We start from the raw sequence: 17,446 nt of genomic DNA, 5'->3' as shown, positions 1-17,446 counted from the left end.
TAACTGCCAGGGCTTTACGATTAAGAAGAGCCCACTCGCTATCATACACATTGTCAGGTTGTTCTCCCAAAAGAGGTTGATAGAGATCCTTCCCATAAAGAATATCTTCAATTTGCACCTTTCAGTACCCGAAATCTGTGCCATTGAATTTTTCAATTCCTATCTTTCCTTCTTCTATTGCCATCGCTCCCACTCGAGCTAAAAGCTCTTATACCAGTTGTTAGGAAATTAATCATATTCCTAAGCCAGTGAGATGCGAAAAAAAAAATAAGAAGAATGCGGAATAACAAAGATAAGCAATCAAACAGGACACAAAGATTTAAGTGGTTCAGCTTAACAAGCCTACATCTACTGGCGGAGGCAACCCGGAGAAAATTCACTATCAAAAGATGGAGTACAAAAATAGTAGAGAGAAAATCACTCAGATCCCAAAGTCCCAATACACCCAAATCTCACTATCACACAAGAGAGATTATTTCCAAAGTAGAATATAAAAGACAGATGTACAAACTCTTTTTTTGCTGGAATAAATGGCTGCTAATCTCTATTTTCTTATCTCACTCTGCAGCACATTTTTCTTCTAATCACTTATTTTTGGCTCCTCCAAAAATCACCAAGAAGAAAACACCACACTTAGCTTTTTCTAATTCCCTTGTGCGGTACCCCCTTGTGCTTGCTGCCCTTGTACTCTCCTAATATCCCTATCCCATGTTTTGTCCCGCACGTTTTTGGCACACCAAAACACAAGCAAATATTACCTTTCTTTTTTACTCTACACTTTGCTGCACCATGCCATTATATATTGGGCAAAGACTCTAACTCCAATTCAGAATAGTACTCTTAATACAAGTTAGAGAAGTACTCCAAAACCTCCCAGGGCAAAGACTCAAAGTCGGTGTGTAAAGCCACGACACCACATAAGGAATCCAATTAGGAGGAGTATTCCTAGGCTGAACAGCAACTTGCAATGGGCCCCACGTGTATTGGCTTGTCTTACTCAAGTCACAAATATCAACAAATGAATGTTGTAAGGACTAAAGTGACGTGAAATACATTCTATGCGTAACTGTTGGCCCATCAGAGAATAACTACTCGGTTCCTTTGATTTCCGAAACTACAAATGGATGATGTTATTTGTACAACGTCAAGATGAGCCCAAGTTGATAGACCCACGTTCACCAATCACCTTGCCTTTATGGCTCTATACTTCTCGCTTCTAGAATGGTTGTTGAACACTTCAATCCACGCTTTGTTTCTATATATACTTTCCTGGAATATTTGCTTATATATTCAATGGTCCCAGTTTGAAGGATTCGGCTTTCCAAACACGCGAGGCTTCAAGCCTTGCAAGTCTTCAAACACCCCTCTTTCAACTCTTCGTCTCAATACGTCTAAAATTTCTCAAAACGTAACCTAAAGTCCCTTTCATTTTGCGTAACTGTTGGCCCATCAGAGAATAACTACTCGGTTCCTTTGATTTCCGAAACTACAAATGGATGATGTTTCTTGTACAACGTCAAGATGAGCCCAAGTTGATAGACCCACGTTCACCAATCACCTTGCCTTTAAGGCTTTATACTTCTCGCTTCTAGAATGGTTGTTGAACACTTCAATCCACGCTTTGTTTCTATATATATTGTCCTCGAATATTTGCTTATATATTCAATGGTCCCAGTTTGAAGGATTCGGCTTTCCAAACACGCGAGGCTTCAAGCCTTGCAAGTCTTCAAACACCCCTCTTTCAACTCTTCGTCTCAATACGTCTAAAATTTCTCAAAACGTAACCTAAAGTGCCTTTCATTTTGCGTTAACTGTTGGCCCATCAGAGAATAACTACACGGTTCCTTTGATTTCCGAAACTACAAATGGATGATGTTTCTTGTACAACGTCAAGATGAGCCCAAGTTGACAGACCCACGTTCACCAATCACCTTGCCTTTATGGCTTTATACTTCTCGCTTCTAGAATGGTTGTTGAACACTTCAATCCACGCTTTGTTTCTATATATATTTTCCTCGAATATTTGCTTATATATTCAATGGTCCCAGTCTGAAGGATTCGGCTTTCCAAACACGCGAGGCTTCAAGCCTTGCAAGTCTTCAAACACTCCTCTTTCAACTCTTCGTCTCAATACGTCTAAAATTTCTCAAAACGTAACCTAAAGTCCCTTTCAATTTGTTTTATTTGTCAAGTCATTTCATTCTCAATATTTTACTTTTGTCTTGTCTAACGAGTATATTCACCGTTTAGCATTATGTATACAGTTAGATTTGTGAAATAAAATCTTAAAGATAATTAAAATGAATCCTTCCTGCCATCTTACTTGAAGTAGAGAAAAATCCTATTGCAGGGCATAATCCAAACATTCGGCAATCTATAACCTAGCTCTATTCAAGCCCTTCATATATGTAAAGATCGAGTAATGCTATATATATAGTATCTCATTATATTGACATAATAATGTCAATTTACTCTTAAATCGGTCATTGTTAAAAAAATAAATTAAGGACAAATTGCATGTACTATCAGCATTGTAAAATACTTATAAGATATTGGTATGATATAATATTATTTCTACGTAAATATATGTACTATGAAAAATGCTATATATCATATTTTTATTTAATTTTATTGAATATAGTATTACTAATTAGTTCTAGAATTTTTTTTTTAATAAAAGTATTACGTCAGTAAAATAAAATAAAAAATACGTGTGGTAAATGGCATTACTCATGTACTATTTGATCGATCATGCTCTCCTACTATACCACGATATTTTCATGTTCAGAAGATATGAGATCTGACTAGGTCCAAATTAACTTTTCTAGTACTGGACCACAATATATTTCATTTTTTAGAGGTAACCAATATCTTTCACTTATTATGCGGTTGTTGAGCAATTGTTGGATATTAAACGAACTCACAAAAAGTAATTTTAATGTGAATAGCAAGGAATTAGTCCAAAAGGCTAGCAACACAAAGTCCCACAAGATCTTTATGAGAAATTGAGGCGTACCGGTACCGCGTACGTATAGATCTAGTCGTTACACAAAAAAGCAAAAACGGAAGAAATGGTTGTATGTGTGAAAGAGAGAAATTAAGCCGGCCGGTCCATGCACATCAACATCATTTTACACGTACGTACATGCGAAGACCCAAAATAAGATTCCAAAAAGTCTGGCTTCATGTTTTAAGGTTTAAATCATACAATTTCCGAGCAAAATAGCATCTAATTAATTTAGTCTTGAAAACTTTCCACCCTTTTGACCGATTACACATCTTGAGAGTGAGAGAGGAAGAGAGAATTTTCCTTCCTCTTGACCTGTAACAGTCCATAAAACACGGTATTGTCAGAGAGAAAGAGAGAGATGGCCAGTGAATACTTGAGTACCTTTTCAGGTTTGAAGAAGCCTTATCAGGCAGCTTTGAATGGAGACTGGGAGGCCATGAAGAGCTTCTACGACAAACACCCTGAGCATGTCGTTCGGCCTCTGACGATCGACGGACTCACTGCGCTTCATATTGCAGGATATAATAGTGAAGGAACAGAACTGCTTCAGCATTTGCTTGGTCTCCTACTACCATCCGAGATATCTCTTGCCATATCTAAGAAGAGCGATCACCATAACAATGTTTTTCACGAGGTCGCCTCCACCAACAATGTTGCATCAGCGGAACTCTTGATCACTAAACTCTCTGGAAAAAATTTGCCCGAGCTGAACAAGATACTCGAGGATCGTAATCAACTTGGAGAAACCCCGCTGTTTAGAGCAGCTGCCCTTGGTCAGACAAAAATGGCCAAATTTTTGGCTGAATTAGTTAATGGGGATATAGGTCCCCACTTCCATAGACATGACAGCATGTCCATTCTCCATGCTGCTGTGTTAGGCCAACACTTTGGTCTCTCTCTCTCTTGCTTTCTCTCATGCAAACATATAACTTCAAAATTAACGGCATGTTTTTTTAATTATGGTCTTTATGATTTTTTGCAGAAACCGCCATTTGGTTACTAGGAAAGGACAAGACACTCGGAACAAGAAAGGAAATCAACGGCATGACATGTCTTCACCTGCTAGCGAAAATGCCTTCTGCTTTCAGGAGTTCATGCAACATGGGAAAAGTAAAGAGACTTCTCTATTATTGTATGTCTCTACAACTCTTATCTTATGTTATGTGCGCGCCTTTCACAACAGCATTAATTACATGCATTTGTGTTTGGATTCATTTACTTTAAACAAAGCGTTCATGTTATGCTTTAAACACCCTATAAAAATGTAATTAGTAATTTAAAAACATTCTTAGTGCAGGCCTTCCTGCCCATCTGGATGATGACGATGATGATGTTGAAAATAGTAATGAAGTTCAAAAAACATCAAGTCAAAAGGAAGATTTGGAGAGAGGCAGCCAGGATACCAGTAGCCTCCGCCAATCAAACAAACATCCACCAGGTAATGTTATAAATACATGCAAACATCTTACAAAAGCTAAAATTAAAGAACAATATCTTTAATTTTAATTTAATATGATTAATTTAAAGGTTATTAGATCTGCTCACGTCAATTTTATAAGATATTTATGAAATATTTGTATGGTATTACTCTTCCTCATTTGTAGTCTGGCAGAAATATTTTTGTAATGATCATGTAATTTTACATAATTTTTGCAGCAATTTCAAGAATATACTATGCTATGTGGAGGGGCCTAGCAAAAGGTATACGACCTCATTTTTCTTATATGTATATATATTTAATGAACGAGGCGCATGAGTCTTTCACGCACTGTTCATCTATTTTTTTAACTTTTCTAGCTCCACTACAACACCAATAACTTGTAGATATTAATGCTATCTTAGGGTGACAAATGAGTAAGAGAACTCAAATTCGTTCCAAAGTCAAGTGAGTCGGTGGACTCCCTGTGGGGCGATTACCCCCACTCCAAGGTTAACATGCACTTTCTTTTTCATACAAAAGTGGATCTCAAAATTATAGTTTAGAGGTGACCCATGATACTTTTCTTTCTCGTATAAGAGACGCCTTGGATTTAACCTATGAAAGGGAATGATTTGGTTGATCATACATAACTAAGTTACTATTGCAATTTAATAGGAAAAAAAAGGTAAGAACGGTACGAATTAAATATATATAGAACAATAATAGCTAATCTTTACATATTTCATCAATAGCCGGCCATTCAATCATTTATATTAAAGAAATGTTTGCTTTCATTCTCTAGTATATCTCTTGTTCATCTCCATGCATGCACAAATTTAATGGTAAATTTGCTAAAAAAATGAATAAAAAAAATGTAGAAGAGAATAACATCAAACACATTTCTGAATATAAATATATATAAATGTTTAGATTCATTGATTTTCATAACTCTATATGTAGAAGAAAATACAAATCATTGTGGCTGAAGTAGCTGCTGTGGTTGAGAAAATAACTACGTCTCTCTCATAAACGTGTATATATATGACAGAATGGCCGGCTATCGATGAAATATGGAAGGCGAAGAGAAAGCATGAATCAGCTCTTGAACTCACCAAGTTGCTAGCGAAGATGGATACTACATGGGCAAACAGTTTAAAAGTAAAAGACAGGCCCATTTCCTTGGGGAAAGGATCAGACTCTTTGGACGAGGAATCCAACTCCACAGAAGGAGGCGCCAATAAAGGAGGAGGAGGAGGAGGAGATCAAACACTTGACACCCCATTGCTTATTGCGGCGAGCGAAGGAATAGTAGAAATATTTGACGAGATACTTGATGCGCATCCTCAAGCAATTGAGCACATTAGTAAGGACGAGGTAACTATAGTTGTTGCGGCCATTTGCCACCGTCAAAGAGAAATCTTCCGCCGTCTAAAGATGATGAAGGGGGTAATGGAACATCGGTTGTTTTCATTGATTGATAAGCGAGGCTACACCATATTGCATCACGCTGCAGACATGAAGAACTATAATGGAGGGACTCGCGCTGGTCCTGCACTCCAATTGCAGGAGGAGTTGCAATGGTTCGAGGTAATTAAGCTCCCTCTTACATGTTTACTTTCTCTTAGGCTCCGTTTAAACAGGTGATGACATTTGCCTCTTCCATCTGCCACCTATTTTAAGCTACCAAATCCATTAATATACATAACATTTTTTTTTTTTTTTTAACTTGAACTACATAAATTACTTTTAAAAATTGTAGGGTTGACTAGTCCGACGAACCACCCCCACACCGGTAAAGAGGTGGCCAAACCTCCACCTCAAAATTAAGGGGTGGCTTGTTCATCTTTCTACTTTTCTTTTTTCTTTTTTATGGTTTTTTTTTTATATTTTTTAAGAATAATTTAGAGTTTAATAGCCTTAACTACAAATGTGATGGGATGTACTATATACGTAGCATTACTCTATTTGTTTCTTCTGAACATATAACATTTCCCAGCGGTTTGTACAATGTTGAGGGAACTCATTAATCTTATACAATGTCCCCACGCAGCGTGTGCGAAAGATAGTTCCCTCCCATTATGTCATGCACCGCAACAATGCCGGAAAGACTGCAGACGAGCTCTTCAAAGAGCAACATGCCAAGCTTCTCGAGAAGGCGGAAAGGTGGATAAAGGAGACCTCTCATTCGTGCTCTGCGATCGCAATCCTTGTCGCCACTGTTGTTTTCACGGCTGCTTTGACCGTCCCAGGAGGTAACGATCAGCAGGGTCATCCAGTTTTCCTTAATTCTCCCTTCTTCTTGTTCTTCACCATCATGGACGTTGTCTCCCTTGCGGGCTCCTTGACTTACGTTGTAATGTTCCTCTCCATCCTCACATCTCCATTTAAGCAAGAAAATTTCCTCGAATCTCTCCCTCGGAAGCTCATGATTGGTTTCACCTTACTCTTCCTCTCCATGACAACCACCATGCTTTCTTTCACGGCCACCATTTTTCTCATCAATCATTTCGAAAAGAAAGCTTTGACTGTCACTCTCATTAATATTGCTGTATTGCTTCCCGTCTCCATCTTTGTGCTTATGCAATTCCCCTTGTATGTTGCACTCTCCAGTAATATGCATTCCCTTTCCAAGAAAATTATGAAGAAGGCTCTTCGCAGGACTTCCATTCCTTTTTTTTTAAGGCTGGTAACCACAAGACATGTACGTTAAGATACGATTAGTGAGAGAGTTTTGTGTTACCCACAGGTCAGCCTGCCTGCAATTGAAGCAATAACTTTTTTCGTGATATTGGAAATTTGGACATGGGTTTAACATTTTTTTTTTTTTTCAATTTTGGATTTTATTAAATAATTGTGTATTTTTAGCTCCCATTATGAACTTCACATCAACGTATTTACTTTGAGTAAAACTATTGGGGAATCCATATTGATTGCATCTCTGGCTTTCTTGCTTACCTTCAACCAATTAAGACTAAATATTCACAAGTCTCCTCGAGATTAAATTTTACTTAGGTAGAGCTGTGGGGCTTCGACGCCTGTGCACGCATTAAGCTTCTTTTTATTTTTTTTATTTTTTATTTTAAGGTGCACGCATTAAACTTGGCAACTTGCAAAGTCATGGAATGAGAGTGAAAGACTAGAAAAAATAAAATAAAAAAATAAAAGAGAGAGAGAGACGTTGAGAGAGATAGAACAAAAATATGAATATGTTTTAATTTTTAACTGTTCACTTTTTAAAATAATAAGTTAAAAAATCGGTTTAGTCTTTAAAAAAAAGAGTTCACACCACATGTCGCGATTTGAAGGCACTTCAAAGAAGGTTTTGGCTATTATATATGATATATGATTTGATTTGTATTATTTGTTTCCTTATTTAATTTGGGCATTGATAATACTTAACTTATAAAATAATTTATATATGGAAAACTCTTGAAATATAATTAAATGCCATTAACTATGCTAATTTAATGACTGATTTTTTAAGTAAAAACTAGTTCACTCTTAAAAAATCGGTTCACAAATTATGCCTTAAAAAATTGATTCAGCATTAAAATAAAAAGGGTTCATGTCACATGTCGCAATATTAAAGCACTTTTAGAGTGATTCGGTTAATATATATATATATATATATATATATATATATATATATATATATATGACTCTTTTTACCGTCTTTCATGAAGATAAAAAAATTCCAAATAAAACTATACATATATGTTTATAATAATTTTGACAAAAAAAAAAAAAAGTTTCACACGACTCACGAGACAGTAATAGCTATCCTTGAGAGAGAAAGAAGCTTATTCTGAATCTTAATTTAACAACACGTGTATTGTGAAGACCCAAAAACACTATATTCGTAGCAATCTTCCCTTACAAAAATCCTAGAACAAAGGTTTTGAGCGTGCATTTTCCGTGCAAAAGCTAGAGCATCAAATTTAGTCTTTATTTAATTTATACTTTTAGCGCCTGACTTTATTAGTTCATGAAGCAAAGTATATTCAAAAACTAAGCATATATAAAAAGATTCGTTTCTATTCTCACTTGACAGATCGCGCGCTGTCTAAGAAACACGTACAGCATTAATCTCACAAAGACACTATGAAAGAGAAGAAGAGAGAGAAATCAGAGAGATGGGGAGGGAGTTGGAGATTGAGAAAGATGAAGAGGCGGTCAGTTTGGCGACCTTTCAACAGCCAAAGATGCCTTACCAGGCTGACTTTATTAGTTCATGAAGCAAAGTATATTCAAAAACTAAGCATATATAAAAAGATTCGTTTCTACTCTCACTTGACAGATCGCGCGCTGTCTAAGAAACACGTACAGCATTAATCTCACAAAGACACTGTGAAAGAGAAGAAGAGAGAGAAATCAGAGAGATGGGGAGGGAGTTGGAGATTGAGAAAGATGAAGAGGCGGTCAGTTTGGCGACCTTTCAACAGCCGAAGATGCCTTACCAGGCTGTCTTGAAGGGAAACTGGCTGGGCATGGCGAAGTTCTACGAGAAATATCCCAGCCACCTCTTTGATTATCTGACGGTGGACAGGGACACTGCATTTCATATCGCAGCATATAGTGAATTCACAGAACTGCTTACACGTCTACTTAGTCTCGTACCGAACGACAGGGTATTCGAAACCTTGTCGAAGAAGAACATTCACGGTAACACTATTCTTCACGAGGTAGCCGCCACCGACAAAGTTGAATCAGCAAAGATCTTGATTCGTAAACTCCATGGGATTTATGGGCTTGACAAAGTCAGTGGAAACAATATGGCCCATCTCAGAGAGCTGCTCGAGTGTCGCAACCAACTTGGGGAAACCCCGCTGTATAGGGCTGTTGCCATTGGCCATTTCAAAATGGCCAAATTTTTGGCTGCATATGTCGAGGATAATATACGTGATCACTTCCACAGGAATGACAACATGTCCATTCTCCATATTGCTGTCATCGGCCAACACTTCGGTCTCTCTCTCGATCTCTCTCTTAATTACTTGATATTATTAGCTAAAATATAACTAATATAAAACTATAAAGTTTAACCTAATCTACTTTGTTGTGCTTAATGTCAAATAGAACATGCTTAGCCATCCCTTATCTTTTCGATGCAGAAACCGCCGCTTGGTTACTAAGAAAGGACAAGGCACTTGGACCAAAAAAGGGAGCATATGACACGACATGTCTTCACCTGCTAGCGAAAATGCCATCTGCATGCTTTCAGGAGTTCATGTCGCATGGGAAAAATGGAGACTCTGCTTTATAAGTGTATGTGTCCACAACGAGATCTATCATCGATCACATTATAATTGTGTGCGTGTTAAATTATTATTTGTTTTAAAATTTTAATTTTTTTAAAAAAAAATTAATAATTTAATCAATATTTTATCAGTATAATTTCATTAATTATTATATATATAAGCTTTAACTCTCCAACATAATAACATGATTAACTTAATTAAACACTACAGGGCTTCCTTCCCATTATCATTATGACGACGACAACGATGATGACGATGAAACTGATCTAACACTATCAAGTCAATTTATGGAAGATTTGGAGAACGGCCAAGGTAGCAGAAACCTTGGCCAATCAAAAAAAAATCAATCTGGTAATATAAGGGATTCATTTCTAACATTCACTCGTCATATTTTCTGTTATGCAATGGCCCACTCTTTACGTTATATTGTCACTTATCTAAAAATTGATTGGAAATTATCAATTTAATTATTTAACTAATATTATAACACTTCTACATATGCATGCTGAAACTTCTCTTTAAAAAGTGAGACCCAATAGTTAAAATATTTAACTAAAATAAAGAATAAATTGTAAAGTCATGATTCAAATTAAAGATTATGTTCTCATCGGCACTTATTTTAAAACCTTAAGTGGAAAGAAAATAGTGAATTAAATCATTTGATTAATATTCTAACAATTTAGAACCTAGGATTGTACACATAACTCTTCTTAATTAGCGTGACTATACTGAAAAATGACTCAAAAAAATGGAACCACCAAGTGCTAACGGATGCACATGCGGAATGGATTACCATTCCATAGGGTTTAGTTTTTTAATGTTTATTTACCTTGATTTATATAATTATAACTTCCCCTCATCACTTATTCTTATATATATTCCTCATTTGTGTACTATTAGAAATATCATCTAACCATGTAATTTACACAAAACTGCAGCAATTTCAAGATTACATTGTGCTATATGGAGGCGTCTAGCTAAAGGTTCGACCTCATGATTTTCCTCCTTTCCAATCCCTAAATATGATGTTGCTCAACATAATATTTTTTCTAAATATATATAAAGAGAAACGATTTACAAGTTAGGTCGAATTGAAGTTGTTATATATATATCTCACACACACACATGCATGATATACAATGGACAGAATGGCCGAGTATCGACAGAATTTGGAAGATGAAGAGAACGCATGCATCAGCTCTAAATCTGACCAAAATGCTAGTGAAAATGGACACTACGTGGGCAGACAGTTTTAAAGCACAAGAAAAGACGATTTTCTTGGGGAGAGCAGACTCTTTGGCCGGCGATGATGTTGTTGGCGGGGTAGAAGAAGGCAAAGGAGGCGAAGGATCAAAAAAAGGGGAGCAATCATCCATCAAAGGAGGAGGGGAGGAAGAACGATGTGAGAGAAATCGGGAACCTTACACCCCATTGCTTATTGCGGCAAGCAAAGGAATACAAGAAATATTTGATGAGATACTTGAAGTGCATCCTCAAGCAATTGAGCACGTTAGTCAGGATGAGGAAAACATATTGCATGTGGCCATTGGCCACCGTCAAAGGGAAATCTTTCGTCGTGTATAGAATATGAAAATAATAATGGACCGTAGGTTGGTTTCAAGGATCGATAAGAGAGGCTACACTATTTTGCATCACGTTGCAGACATGAAGGACTATGATGGAGGAACCAGAGCTGGTCCTGCACTCCAATTGCAGGAGGAGTTGAAATGGCTTAAGGTAATTAATTATTAAATTCATCATTCTTTTTTCTTTTTAATGTATGAGATAACTAATAATTTATTATGATATATCTAAGATGATATCGTATTTTGTTTTTTAACACATGCATGGCAAAATTTCATATTCTTATACATTGTGACCACGCATGCAGCGTGTGCAAAAGATAATTCCCAATCAGTATGTCATTCACCGCAACAATGACAATAAGACTGCAGATGAGCTCTTCAAATTGAATCACGCTGACCTTCTCAAGAGGGCCCAAAGGTGGACAAAGGAGACCTCGCAGTCGTGCTCTGCGGTCTCCGTTCTCATTGCCACTATTGTTTTTGCGGCTGCCTACACTGTCCCGGGAGGCAACGATGACAGTGGCCAACCACATTTCCTTAACAGTCCATTCTTCTTGTTCTTCACCGTCATGGACGTGGTCTCCCTTGCGAGCTCTCCTTGACTAGAGAAGAGAAGATGGACTTCGAGTCTGATTTACACTGCTGCATTCCTTCCCGTTGCTATGTTTGCGCTTATGCAGTTCCCCTTGTACATTGCATTCACCAGAGGTGTGCATTCCCTTTTGAAGAAAATATTGAAGAGGGTTCCTATCCTGAAACTCCTTCCTCGTTTCTTCAAGGGCTGAAAGGGCATGATTTATTGAGATTTGATCTGAGAGTTTCGTGTAACTCACAGGTTAGCTAGCAAGAAGCAATAACTACTTTCATGATTTTTTTTTTTTTTTTGGGGGGGGGGGGGGGGGGGGGTGGTTGTGATTTTGTTACATAATGGTGTACCTCTAGTTCTCATCATCAAAAAGAAAATGTAACAGATGCGTTATCATCACATTCTGTATGAGCTTGCATGCTTAATATGTGATGCAGCGTAGGATTGTGGTGAACAAAAAAACAGCAAGTTGAAGGGGTAAATATTTTTAAGATTGTGAGACTATCACAAGAATCAAAGAAATCTTCTTAAACAATAGAGACTATCTATGCTTTAAGGAAAACAATGAAGAGACTCAAACTCTGAGTAATCTTTATTGATAAACAAAACAAACAATGAGAACTGAATTGTTAAAGGCTATAAGCATCTATTTATAGCTCAAGACTCCTAATTCTAAAATAACAATGAAATAAAATTAATTTAGAAGTCTACGAAAGACAACTAAACCAAATAAAATACTAACAAAGAAACCTAATTCAAATAAATGCTGAAAGATAAGATAGAATAAATGACTAACAAAGAAACTTAATAAAAGACTAAAAGATAAGATAAGATAAGCCGTTCTAAACTATATCTGCATCATTCTCCCCAGGTTGGACAGAATTCGACCTCGAATTCGGATCGTCATTCGGTGAATCACCGGTGAATGGTACAAGGTGTTTGACATTGAAAACGTCAGATGTCTTGATATGACTAGGTAGGTTCAACCGATAAGCATTTGAATTGATCTTCTCTATAATCTCTACCGAACCAATCTTGCGGGCAGCCAACTTGTTATACTCGCCAACAAAAAACCTATCTTTAGTTAACCCAGCCTACACAAAATCCCCTTCCTCGAACTCAATGGCACGGCACTTTTTATCCGCATCCTCCTTATACTTTGCGGTAGATTGCTGTAAATTCTGAATGGTGAACTTGTGACCTGCGTGTATCTGAGCTATTAAGTCCTCAGCTGTAGCATGCGGTCGCTTCAAATCAGGAAGAGGTTCTAAATCCAGTGGGGCACGAGGATTACTCCCATAAATGATGGTAAATGGGCTAAGGCCAGTACTCCGGTTAGTGGAACGGTTGTAGGCGAACTCGGCTTGGAACAATTTTTGATCCCATGATTTGATATTCTCCCTCACCAAGCTTCGAAGTAGGGCTCCCAATGATCGGTTAACGACCTCTGTTTGTCCGTCCGTCTGTGGATGATATGTACTGCTGAAATCAAGTTTAGTATGGGATAATCTCCACAAACAGCGCCAGAAGTGGCTAAGAAACCTTGTGTCGCGGTCGGATACGATAGACAATGGCAGGCCATGGAGGCGGTAGACCTCTCTGAAATACAATTGGATGACATTCACCGCATCGGCGGTCTTCTTGCACGTAATGAAATGCACCATTTTTTAAAATCTATCAACAACAACAAAGATTGAATCATTACCTTTTTGGGTTTTAGGTAAGCCTAGCACGAAGTCCATGCTCACGTTGGTCCATGGCCCTTCCGGAATAGGAAGGGGCATATATAACCCTGCATTAGTAGCCGACCCCTTGGACACTTGACATATTCTGCAGCTCTTCACAAATTTGTCTACTTCTTTCCGCATACTTGGCCAATAGAACTGGTCCGCCACCAGTTGTAATGTTTTATCCATTCCCATGTGACCTTCATAATGGCGCTCATGGATGATTTTCAACCTTAGACTACCTTTAGGAATGCATAATTGGGTACCTTTAAATAGGAACCCATTACACAAATTGAAGTCTCTTCGCTAGCCCGATGACACCTCCTCAATAATAGGACCAAAAAATGGGTCACTAGACAAATAATTTTTTAATAATTCAAAACCGAGTACCTCTGTTTTCATGGTGACTAATAGTGATGATTTCCGGCTGAGGGCATCTGCCACTTTGTTCAATGCTCCGAACTTGTGCTTGATTGTGAAGTTGAATTGTTGGACAAGCCATTTAGCATGCCGAGATGACAGTTTATCTTGACTGCTGAGGTGTTTAAGTGCTTCATGGTCCGAGTACAAAATGACGTTATTGTAGGCGAGGTATGAGCTCCAATGTTTCAATGCTTGTACTAATGCGTAGAACTCAATATTATAAGTGCTATAATTGAGTTGGGCGCACTTTAACTTCTCACTGAAATAGGCCACCGGTTTGCCTTTTTGGCTGAGTACCGCTCCAATGCCTACTTTTGATGCATCACAATGCAACTCAAAAGGTATGTCGAAATCTAGAAAGACTAGTAAGGGAGCGGTGGTCAATTTGACCTTGATCAACTCGAAGGCAGTGGTGGCTGTTTCACTCCACGAGAATCTACCCGCCTTCATGCAATCTGTAATCGGTGCTAATATGGTACTAAAGTTGTAAATAAAGCGCCGATAAAAAGATACTAACCCATGAAAACTGCGGACCTCATGTAGTGTAGTGGGGAGAGGCCAATCCCGAACTGCTGCTATCTTTGACTCATCCACCGCTACCCCGTCCTTGGACACCACATACCCAAGAAAAAGAACGGATTCCGTCATGAAATTGCATTTTGCCGGGGCTGCGTAAAATTTCTCCTTCCGTAAGACACTTAGTACCTAACATATATATTGAAGGTGCTCTTCAATGGTAGAGCTATATATGAGGATATCGTCGAAGTAGACGACTACAAACTTTCCAATGAATGGGCGGAATGCCTGATTCATAACTCTCATAAAGGTACTAGGGGCATTAGATAAGCCAAACGGCATTACTAACCATTCGTAGAGTCCTTCATGTGTCTTGAACGCGGTCTTCTATTCGTCACCAACCCGTACCCAAATTTGATGGTACCCACTCTTCAAGTCTAACTTTGTAAATATTGTTACCCCATTCAATTGATCTAGTAAGTCATCTAATCTAAGAATAGGAAATATATACCTTACTGTGATCTTATTGATGGCGCGGCTATCGACACACATTCTCCATGATCCATCTTTCTTAGGTGTAAGCAAAGCTGGAACTGCACATGAGCTCAAGCTTTCCCGGATATGTCCCTTGGTTAATAACCCTTCCACTTGTCGGCGTAGCTCTTCATGTTCCTTGGGACTCATAAGGTAGTGCGGTCGGTTGGGGAGATTAGAACCGGGCACCAAGTCAATTTGGTGTTGAATGTAGCAAAGAGGCGGCAGCTCTTCGGGTAATTCTTTCGGGAACACATCGGCAAACTCCTTCACTAATCCCTTGATTGCAACCGGGACCTCCTCCTCCGTGGGAGTGCATTCCTTCCCAACTAGGACAAATACTTGATTGGAATCACGCATCTCCTTAATGAATTCCCTCTTAGCGAAGAGATTTTGGCCCACCCCTTTAGAAGGTTTAGGTTTGTCTCCCGGATTAGGCAAAAGAGTGAGTTTTACATTATCAACCAAAATACTATAGGTGTTCTTCCTTCCATCATGATGAGCATTCCTATCATATTGCCAAGGCCTTCCTAGCAATAAGTGGCATGCATCTATGGCCACCACGTCACACTAAGTTTTGTCTTTATATTTTGATCCAATTGAAAAAGTTACAAGGCAACATTTGGATACTATTACCTCGTTTCCCTTCTTGAGCCACTCCAAGCGGTATAGTGTAGGATGTTTTTCTATTTCAAGGGCTAATTTTCGGGCCGCTTCTTCCACCACCACGTTTTCACAACTGCCTTCATCGATGATAAGTTTTCATACTTTTCCCCCTATAGTGCATGTGGAGTGAAAAAGATTGTCGCGCTGCCCATCGTCACCTTCCTCCTTAAGAGGTGTTAAGCATATTCGTCGTATCATCAAAAGAGGACCATCATCTTCGGATACAAATTCTCCGTCATCGTTCCCATGGTCCTCAACAGTGGTGTCATACTCCTCATCCTCACCTTATTCATCGAAGGCATCTCCTGACTCAATAAGTAAACCCTTACCGTATTTGTCCCATTTTCGACAATCCGACATTCGATGGCCCGATTCACCACATTGAAAGCATTTAGGGCCACTCGTAGTTGCCCCTCGGTTGGATGGACCCGTTGTGGATGTGATCCGGTTTTGAGTTGGGGTTTGCGTGGGGCTTCAAGCCGTGAATGGCCCGCTTGATCGGTTTGTGCTTCCCCCGGTTCCACGGCCAAAAATTCCATAGGACCCTCGTGAGGCCGTTTTCTCAAGCAAGAGTGCTCTTTGATGGGCTTCCGACACATTCTTTGAGTCAAAGAGGTTTAACGAGTCTTGAATTTGGTGATGTAAACCCCCAATGTATCGTGACACTAATTGATCGTCAGTTTCAGCTAGATCAACACGTGTTCGATACTTGTAAAATTCTTCCGTGTATTCGTCCACGGACTTTGACCCTTCGCTCAAGTTTTGCAGCTTTTGATACATGGTTCGAGTATAATTATAGGGTAAAAAGGCTGGCCTCATATGCTTCAACAGTTTCTCCCACTTGTTGATCTTCGTCTTGCCTTGCCGCCCTCGAGATTGCTTCAATTGCTGCCACCATGCCCCTGCTTTTCCCCGGAATTTGGTTGCGACTAAAGAAACTCGTCGATCGTCGGGCACCCCTTTGAAATCAAGAATTTCTTCAACGGCCAACACCCAATCCAGAAATTCGTCTGATTCTAGATCCCCATCGAATTTCAAAATTTTGAGTTCGAATCTACTTACCCGCCGATTGGCATGAGCTTACGCAAGGTGCTGACGTCCATGCATTCGACGCTCCACAAACGGGTTTCTAGATCCGTTCCCATGTTGACCACACAAGTAGGATAATTGGGTAGTGAGGTCTTCAATTTGATCCCTCATAGCCCTGAATTGATCCTCCGTGTGTTGCCAAAGTTCAGCGATAGGTTTGCCTTCCGCCTCCAAGAATTGCGGTCTTGGTTGGCGACGACAATTGTTTGGTCCACCACTCATGTGCCTCAAACGAATCGCCGGTTGTTCCTTACATGTTGTCTTCGTGTGCACGTACACCTCGTTCATGTCTGCAAAGCGGTTGCTTCTCCCCATTCATGGAAAGTGACTGAGCTCTGATACCAACTGATGCAGGGTAGGATTGTGGTGAACAAGAAAACAGCAAGTTGAATGGGTAAATATTTCTAAGATTGTGAGACTATCACAAGAATCAAAGAAATCTTCTTAAACAATAGAGACTATCTATGCTTTAAGGAAAACAATGAAGAAACTCAAACTCTGAGTAATCTTTATTGATAAACAAAACAAACAATGAGAACTGAATTGTTAAAGGTTATAAGCATCTATTTATAGCCCAAGACTCCTAATTTTAAAATAACAATAAAATAAAATTAATTTAGAAGTCTACGAA

The 17,446-nt window shown here is 38.7% G+C and overlaps 1 protein-coding gene and 1 pseudogene across 1 annotated transcript; both read left to right on the top strand.

The window, feature by feature from the left end:
* Positions 1–3,368: 3,368 nt before the first annotated feature.
* LOC132170139 (uncharacterized) lies at positions 3,369–7,140 on the top strand. The gene is made up of 5 exons (XM_059581039.2): positions 3,369–3,900; positions 3,993–4,142; positions 4,308–4,448; positions 5,479–6,017; positions 6,481–7,140. The coding sequence occupies exons 1-5, from the start codon at positions 3,369–3,371 to the stop codon at positions 7,138–7,140; spliced, it is 2,022 nt and encodes a 673-aa protein (XP_059437022.2).
* A 1,669-nt stretch (positions 7,141–8,809) lies between these two features.
* Positions 8,810–12,059, top strand: LOC132170138 (uncharacterized; annotated as a pseudogene).
* Positions 12,060–17,446: the final 5,387 nt, after the last annotated feature.

This window comes from Corylus avellana, chromosome 1 (genome assembly GCF_965113065.1).
Source record: "Corylus avellana chromosome 1, dhCorAvel1.hap1.2, whole genome shotgun sequence".
NCBI lineage: Eukaryota > Viridiplantae > Streptophyta > Magnoliopsida > Fagales > Betulaceae > Corylus > Corylus avellana.
Note: the sequence above shows the minus strand (reverse complement) of the source record. Positions and strands in the feature narration are given on the sequence as shown.